This window comes from Benincasa hispida, chromosome 2 (genome assembly GCF_027475165.1).
Source record: "Benincasa hispida cultivar pf3 chromosome 2, pf3_genome.v1.1, whole genome shotgun sequence".
In the NCBI taxonomy this organism is placed as follows: domain Eukaryota; kingdom Viridiplantae; phylum Streptophyta; class Magnoliopsida; order Cucurbitales; family Cucurbitaceae; genus Benincasa; species Benincasa hispida.
The window spans coordinates 60,923,739-60,932,351 of NC_143479.1; the positions used below are offsets into that span (position 1 = coordinate 60,923,739).

Below are 8,613 nucleotides of genomic sequence, written 5' to 3' on the forward strand. Positions count from 1 at the left end.
AATAATAGATAAAATAGATTTATCTAATAAGATGAAGAAAAGGTAAACTTTATCTCATTTTTATTATAAATACATGATTATAATCGATATGAGGTAATTTAGAGTGGAAGTAAGAACTTGATAATGTAGAAGTAAAACTTAAGGTATTAGAATAATTTTTGTTTATTTAGTTGGTCTTCTCATGTGTTGTTGTCACGTGAAATCAGGTGTGGTTTTGTTTGATCAAAATTTGACATCAACCGAGACCGAAGAAAAAATAGATCGAAAAGGTAGGGAAGAAATAGAAATAAAATTTGAAGGGAGGAAAATGGATAAAGACGGAGATAAACATGTGGCGAAGAAGGAAATTGGAATGTGGTATTAAAGGTTAGAACCGTAATTTTAAGTCAAAAGCTTGTCCAATTTCCCAACCCCTACAATAAAGAACGTGGTTCCGCCTTCCTCCCTTCCCTTCTTCTTCAATCTCATTTCTCTCGATTCCTTCTTCTTCTTCTTCTTCTTCTTCTTCATGTGTGAACCAGAGATTCATTCCAATAACAACATCAATTTCACCTTTCAATTCTCTTCTTCGATCTCCCACCTTCGCCTTTCCTCTTTCTTTCCTTCTTCGTCCCTTCATTTCCACGCCTTTTTCCTAACCACAATGAATCTCTGATCACTCCCATCGGAAAATCTCTGTTTTCCTTCTGTTATTGCTTCCGATTTTCACCGCTTCAATCTTATCTATTCACTTGTTTCTTTTCGATATGAAGAAGGTAGCTGTCGGAGCGGCTGTGGTTTGCGCCGCCGTGGCGGCGGCGTTGGTTGTGCGTCACCGGATGAAGAACTGCGGGAAGTGGAGTAAACCGATGGGTATCTTGAAGGAGTTTGAGGAAAAGTGTAGAACTCCCACGGAGAAGCTGAAACAAGTGGCGGAGGCTATGACTGTGGAGATGCATGCTGGTCTCGCATCTGAAGGTGGAAGTAAGCTCAAGATGCTTATTAGTTATGTGGATAATCTTCCCACTGGGTAATTTTATCTTCTTTCTCTTCTCCTCATTTTTCTTTCTCTCTTTGGGTTCTGATTAAATTGGTAGAAACTTTAACGTGTCCTTTTTATTTAAAATGAAGACAAACCTTAAACCCTTCATCGAAAACTGGCAATTCAACTTTTAAAAAAGTGAAAATTTCCCTTTAATTCAATCGTTATTTTTGTCCTTTTGATTTAAATCTACTACCAAATTGAATGCTTGAAGCTGTTGTGCTTCATTTAGTTAATAATGCACAAATTAGACTGATTGAGTATAGTTTGTTATCTCATTACTTGCTGTTGTTTGATGTAATCTCCATCTTTCCCTCTTTCCCGTTGCTACAAAAACTGAAGGGAAGATTTTTTTTCCCCTTTGTCATTTTTCTTGTCATTACTATTAGGGACGAGAAAGGGTTGTTCTATGCATTAGACCTTGGGGGAACAAACTTCCGTGTGTTGCGTGTACAATTGGGAGGAAAGGATGACCGTGTTGCTAGGCAGGAATTCGTCGAAGTTTCGATTCCTCCGCATTTAATGACCGGATCTTCAGAGGTTAGTATTTCTAATAGTAAATTTCTTAGGCTAAGATTCCATGTTTTAAGTTCTCAGAACTGATTGAAGGATGTTTTTCAGGCCTTATTTGGTTTTATAGCTGAAGCACTTGCAAAATTTGTTGAAGAAGAAGGTGATGGCTATCACCCAGTATCTGGTAGACAAAGAGAGCTGGGTTTTACATTTTCTTTCCCAGTTAGACAAACATCTATTGCCTCGGGGACACTTATAAAGTGGACAAAGGGATTCAACATCGAGGACACAGTTAGTACTTCTTACCTTGATATCTATCATCATTGTGTTGTTTAGTACAGCCATCTCTTTCTATTTGTTATGAAAAATGTTTTCACCATATGTATAGAACCCGAAAAATGGAAATCAAAGTATATGTTAAGAACATTGAACCTGAAAGCTATCGATTATAACTCTTAGGGAACTAGTGTTCTTTTCGTGCATCTTCCTCTTTATGTAATGGTAATCTTGTACTGGAAGCCACCTTAGCTTTGATGTCATTGTGACACGAAATAAACTAATAAGGTAGGTGACTGTGACTGTGTTTTGTTCTTGCCTTTAGGGATTTAAAGTGCCTGTGAAAGGTGTCCAAACCAATCAAAGTGTTGGTAGATAATTCATAATCGGTAGATTGATAGAAAGAAAACAAACAATCAAATTACCTGATTTATGAAAGAACTGAAATTCTCTGCAAGCTTTGTTAACTATAAAATTTCTTTATTGGAAATTGAAATGTAACTAAGAAGTTTTTTACTGTTATCTGATTTGCAATTTTGGAGGATAGATAAATTGCATGGGAATTCATTTGGATTACGATCCTGTTGAAGCAGTAGTCCTCATTCGGAATTTATGAATATTGCTTTCCTTTGCTAATGTAATGTACTATAAATTTTCTGGACCGCATGGTGCTCTTTAATTGTTACCACTGTACAGTATGATCTATCTAGTTTATGACTTCAAATATAGTACATTTCTCAGCCGTTGCTGCATCTTTTCTGGATGATATTGATGTAGGTTGGGCAAGATGTGGTAGGAGAATTAACAAAGGCCATGGAAAAGATTGGATTGGATATGCGTGTGGCAGCTTTGGTATTGCCCTTGATTCACTATCTCCTAGATCTTTAAGAGGCATTTCTTACAACTCTGCGATGTGAATTTCCCCATGATTTTTGCTCCTCACTGTGTTGGACATTCTAACTAGTCTATGTGATTCAGGTAAATGATACAATCGGCACATTAGCTGGAGGCAGATACAATAATGATAATGTTATTGCTGCCGTGATTCTGGGAACTGGAACAAATGCTGCATATGTGGAGCGGGCACATGCAATTCCTAAATGGCAAGGCCTTCTACCTCAATCAGGAGAGATGGTTAGTAAGAATACTAACCGTGGCTCTGTTTATTATATTTCATTTGTGTACCATATTTAACGTTCTTTCAAACTAACAGGTTATTAACATGGAATGGGGCAACTTCCGGTCTTCTCATCTTCCAATCACCGAATATGATCAAGCCCTAGACTTGGAAAGTTTAAACCCCGGGGAACAGGTAAAGCTCCTCTTTTCTTTGAGCTGTTCATCTGCTAGTCTTTTTCATTTCAAGTTGCCAAATTGGCTATCCTATATATAATACACATCTTGTGGCCATCTTACAGATTTTTGAGAAGATGATATCTGGTATGTATCTAGGAGAAATAGTTCGCAGAGTTCTGTGTAGGATGGCTGAAGAAGCTGCCCTCTTTGGTGATGTTGTTCCGCCTAAACTAAAAAAACCTTTCATTCTTAGGTATTATTCTTGCTCACTTGCAATGGGACATGCTTTTTGACCGACCTTGCTCTCTTTTTCATTACTTTATTTGTAAAATGAATGTGTAAAAAGTTTTATCTGTATTTCAACTATAAAGTTGGTTTTTTTGTATTTATGCAGGACTCCGGACATGTCTGCCATGCATCATGATACATCTCCAGATCTGAGAGTTGTCGGAAGCAAGCTGAATGACATTTTGGAGGTTTGTATTCAATTCCCTTTCTTCCTAGTTTTTTCCATTAGTTGAGCATTTTCAGGAACCAAGTGATCACTTCTCTTGGTCATTTGAGTTTTTGTTGACTCATGAAAGGCAAAAATCTCCTAGTCATTTCATTGTGGAATGATCACCAAAGCTCACACCTTTGCTGACATGAAAATCTGGTCTCTGTGTCAGGTATCTAACAGTCCCCTCCCTATGAGAAAAATCGTCTTTGTGCTGTGTGACATTGTTGCCGTTCGTGGTGCACGCCTATCAGCTGCTGGTATTTATGGGATCATCAAGAAATTGGGAAGAGACACCCCAAAAGATGGGGATAACCAGAAATCTGTCATAGCTGTTGATGGTGGGTTATTTGAGCACTACACTAAATTTAGAAACTCGTTGGAGAGTTCACTCAAGGAATTACTGGGAGACAAAGTTGCAGACAACTTTGTGATCGAGCACTCAAACGATGGCTCTGGCATTGGAGCAGCACTTCTCGCAGCATCTCACTCCCAGTATCTTGGGGTGGAGGATTCCTGAAAAAAGGAGTCCAAAGCCAGCCAAGGTAGCTCAAAAGAATGAAATAGTTCCAATTTTTTGTTGTAAAAGAACTTGTATTCTTTTTTCTTGCAGACTTGAGATTATTTAGGCTCCTCGTTTCAATGATTCTTAAGTCGTTAATTTTATGGTTCAGAGCATATCATCTCCAGCAATGGATCAATTATATGGTAGATTTGCCTGCAAAACCCCCCACGATTTTGAAGTGGCTCCCTCTATCTTTATGATGTTGGAGACGATGTTGATGGCATTGGGGCACAAGTCCGTCCTTTGGCTCTGACATGTTTAATAAATGGGGACGAGAGGTTTCCCTCCTCGCCAGCGTCTCCGATGAAATCATCCTTCTCCAGTTCCTTTGCTAAATAAATTAGAACCATATGGATTGTCAGCAGGCTGTTGAAATTCTCCTTTCGAATTAGATCAAATCCATCATTCGATGATTCATGAACTTTCATCAAGTATACAAATAAAGAATTTCCTTTTCCATTGTTCTTTCTGGTAGCCATTTTTGTCTTATCATCAGCAGTGTTCAATACTCAGATACTTAGTACTGTTCTTTCATGTAGAAAGTCAAAGCTTCCGAAACGAGTAACTGAAAATGCTCGTCTAAAACAATGTAGAGAAACCGTTTGACGCTCCTAGAGTTGAATGAGTTCTCATTTATTATTATTGTAGTTCTTAAAATACACGTGACATGGATTGTTATTCAAAATTTACAAAGAGACCGAGCCGACCTATCAACTCTAGCAATTTCTGCTCGGAGCAGTGGCTGGAGTGCTGGGTCCTCTTCAGTCTCCACATTATATTTAACGACCAAGGTTCAAAAACATGTGATGGTGAATCTTGATCCTAAAAAAAGAGACTATTGGAGAGAACCTTTGACTGTTACATCTTTCAAGTAATCGTCATTGTTCCTCAGCGTACTTTCGCTGTCCCTGTTTTTTTTATCTCCATTGTTTGGGGGTGTCGAGGTTCGGCTACGGATCAAGATTTGCAATGCCTGGTTCATGTTCGGCCGGTTGGTCGGCAAACCGGAAGTGCAAATCACACCCAATTTGAAAACACTGCACATTTCATCAAGATATTGTGGTTCCTTCACATCCTCATCCAACACATCGGCTAGTGGCTTGCCTTGTTGAATATACTCCCATGCCCACTCCGCCAGAGACAAGTCTGCATCGCCGTCGAGAGCTTCCTTTCCAGTTGCCAACTCCAGAAGAATGACTCCAAAGCTAAACACATCGATCTTCTCGTTAATTCTTGGTGTCTGAGCATACTCTGCAGATAGAAATGAAACAAGCTTTTAGTTTTTCCTATTAACGTCTCATATCAAATTCTCTGATAGGTTTGAATTGGGATTTCTCTTACCTGGAGCTATGTATCCAAAAGAGCCGGCAACGGCGGAGACTGAGGCCGGTTCCCCTTGCTTTATGAGCAACTTGGCTAAGCCGAAATCTGCTATTTTGGCATTGAATTCTGAATCCAGTAAGATATTACTGGACTTCAAGTCTCTGTGAATTACTGGCGGGGAGCATTCATGGTGCATATAACACAGGCCTTGTGCTGCCCCTACTGCAATTTGAAATCTCGTCGGCCAATTGAGGGTAACACCGCAAATAGGTTCCGACCCTGTAATTCTCGGCGGTGAGTTCTTCTTGTGTAGCCATTTGTCGAGGCTTTGCTTCTCCATGTACTCGTAAACGAGAAGCCGTGAAGTATCACAGGAAACGCAGCAGAGGAGTTTGATTATGTTCTTGTGTCGAATCGAACTGAGGATTTTCACTTCCGCCATGAATTCTTTCTCGAGCTTGTGGTCTGACTTTCTGTTGTTCCATATCTTCTTCACGGCCACTGTTTCAGCCAAACTATTCACCGGGATCCGGTAAACTTTCCCGGATCCACCGCTCCCAATCACATTGTTCTCCGATAGCCCAGATAAAAGATTTGCCTCCGAGAAATTCAGCCTCTGAAATGAGGTCAGTTTCCATTCAATATCTGCTCTGTTTCCACTTTTCCTGTAGATTTTGATTATGAACAAAGCAGAAACTACAAAGAGTATCGATACTATTACACCCAAGCTTACGATCAGAGCAAGATGCTGCGACGAAATCTTCCTCGAATTCTGCAAACTACAGCCATCGAGATTTAGAACTGCGTTGTTCGAACAAAGACCCGGATTGTTCAAAAAGCTTCTTGCAAAGATTGCATTTTCAAATGCAGATGGGATTATCCCAGACAGAAAATTTGAAGAAAGATCAAGGAAATTCAGATTCAATTTTCCTAGCTCAGTCGGAATTGTCCCGGTAAGTCGATTCTCCGAGAAATCGAGATCATTAAGGTTCGGTAAATCGCCAAGTTCATCAGGTATTTCACCAGAAAGACGATTTCGATTCAGTTTAAGACTCTGCAATGATCTCCATGAAATGATTTTCTTTGGAAGCTCCCCAGTGAGTTGATTTCCATGAAGCGAAAGCTTGTTCAACTTTGAAAGAGCAGTGAGTTCTTCAGGAATTTGTCCTGTCAACAGATTATTGCTTGCTTCAAACTCTGTCACATTCCAAAATGAAAATAACTCCGATGGAATTTCCCCTGAAAATCTGTTGTTACTGATTTGAAATCTCGCAAGATTCTTGGAAACTCTCTTCGGAAAATCGCCTGTGAAAGAATTGTTGTTCATCACTACATAAGTCAAATTCTGAGCCGTCCATAGACCGGCCGGAATTTCCCCTGAAAAATTGTTCTTTTGAACATCAACGATGATCAAGCTATCGCAATTCCCAAGAGATTTTGGTAGCTCCCCACTAAGACTATTCTCGTAAGCAATCACTCCTTTGAGCTTACCGCCGGAGCACAAGTGCTCCGGCAAGCTTCCGGTGAGTTTATTGGAATTCACTTGAAAACCTTCGAGGATCAAATTCCGGCCGAAATCCGGTGGCAGTGTACCGTTTAAATTGTTGTCGAATAATCGGATGTCTGTTAATAATGGAAGACGGCCGATGCTTTCTGGGATTTCTCCATATAACTGATTTGAAAACAGAAGCAGAGCCGTCAGATTCTGTAGATCGCCGATAGCTGCCGGAATTCTTCCGGTCAAATTATTTTCCGAAAAGTCGTATTCGGTGATTTTTTTAGAATCAATCCGCTGAGGAATTTCTCCTGATAGATTGTTCTTGTACAGATAAATTACACTGAGATTCTTCAACGTAAACAAACTACTGGGGATTTTCCCAATCAAATTGTTCTTCGACAAATCCAATTTCTCGAGGGCGGTCAAGTTTCCAATCCATTCAGGAATTTCACCGATTACATTCGACTCTGTCATCCATAAATACGTCAATTTCTTCAATTGCGCTAAAGTGGACGGCAATTCAGCCGGTTGCAGATTTGAATTGTAAGCCATTAGCAATTCTTCCAGATTCAACAAGTTACCGATTTCAGATGGGTAAGTCCCATTGAATTTATTCACATAAAGATGAAGGAACCGAAGTTCCGACAACCGAGAAATAGACGCCGGAATTTCCCCTGAGAAGCTGTTGCCGCCAAGATTAAGATATTGGAGGCGAGACAAGCGGTCGACGTCATCAGGGATCGTCCCGTCGAATAAATTCTGCGAGAGGTCGAGGTAAGTAAGGTTGGAACAATCGTAAAGAGTGGTCGGAAAGCCACCGGTGATGAAATTGAGTTGAAGATCAAGGTGGGTGAGATTGTTGAGATCGCAAATGAAAGGGGGGAAGGTTCCGTTCAAATTGTAGAAAGTGAAAGACAGGGCAGTGACAGAGTCGTTGGTACACTGAACCTCCGGCCATGTACAATGAGAAGCATTTGAGGAAAGCCAATGGCTGATTGGAGCTTGATTTTGCCAGAACTGGTTCAATCGGAGCAAAACAGAGTGTTCTTGTTGGTAGAGCTGGGAATTGGCATGGTGGAAACAGAGGAAGAAGAAGAAGGAAATGGGCTTCAGAAAAAAGAGAAGAGAAGAAGAAAGAGATGTCGTCATGTGGAGAAGATGAAGAAATTGTTTGAAGGTTTTTGGCTATGGCGGATTTTTTGTTATTTTTTTTGGTGGTAGAAATGTTGCAGGTGAAGTGTGAAAGTAAAACGAAGCTTCATAGCCGAAGTTTTTGTTTGCTTCAATATTTCGTCTCTTGAATTCATATAAAATGAGGCCAACATGTTTCTATTTATTATTATTTTTATTTTCCGCTTTATTATTAGGCTTCTTTCAATTTAAATATTGAATTAATAATTATATAATCAACCTTAATTAATATTACAAGTTCGCGTGAGTTGAGTTATATTTATGTTTACGTTGTCAAATATATTATTTCATTTTTATTTTGCTTACGAATATTATATGCAAGAAATTATTTTTTTTTTCTTTTCTTAAATGTGGTTTGAGTATACAAGAGAACTTTTACTTCCTCTTCTTTCTTTTAGAGTCCTTACCCTTTTTTTGTGGATACAAGCTTGTGA

The 8,613-nt window shown here is 39.4% G+C and overlaps 2 protein-coding genes across 3 annotated transcripts; one reads left to right on the plus strand and one right to left on the minus strand.

Moving 5' to 3' along the window:
* Positions 1-341: 341 nt before the first annotated feature.
* On the plus strand, positions 342-4,632 carry HXK2 (hexokinase 2). Of its 2 annotated transcripts, XM_039022455.2 has the most exons (10): positions 342-1,009; positions 1,411-1,561; positions 1,643-1,825; positions 2,588-2,662; positions 2,789-2,944; positions 3,024-3,122; positions 3,229-3,359; positions 3,501-3,582; positions 3,775-4,147; positions 4,277-4,632. In XM_039022455.2, the coding sequence occupies exons 1-9, from the start codon at positions 747-749 to the stop codon at positions 4,120-4,122; spliced, it is 1,488 nt and encodes a 495-aa protein (XP_038878383.1). In that variant the 5' UTR covers positions 342-746; the 3' UTR covers positions 4,123-4,147; positions 4,277-4,632. The 2 variants fall into 2 exon arrangements, with proteins under 2 accessions (XP_038878383.1, XP_038878382.1); XM_039022454.2 differs by having other exon boundaries at positions 3,775-4,632.
* Positions 4,633-4,784: 152 nt separating this feature from the next.
* On the minus strand, positions 4,785-8,388 carry LOC120070631 (uncharacterized). The gene is made up of 2 exons (XM_039022453.2): positions 5,509-8,388; positions 4,785-5,418 (listed from the first exon to the last, which is right to left on the minus strand). Exons 1-2 carry the CDS (start codon positions 8,135-8,137, stop codon positions 5,003-5,005), a joined length of 3,045 nt encoding a protein of 1,014 aa, XP_038878381.1. The 5' UTR covers positions 8,138-8,388; the 3' UTR covers positions 4,785-5,002.
* Positions 8,389-8,613: the final 225 nt, after the last annotated feature.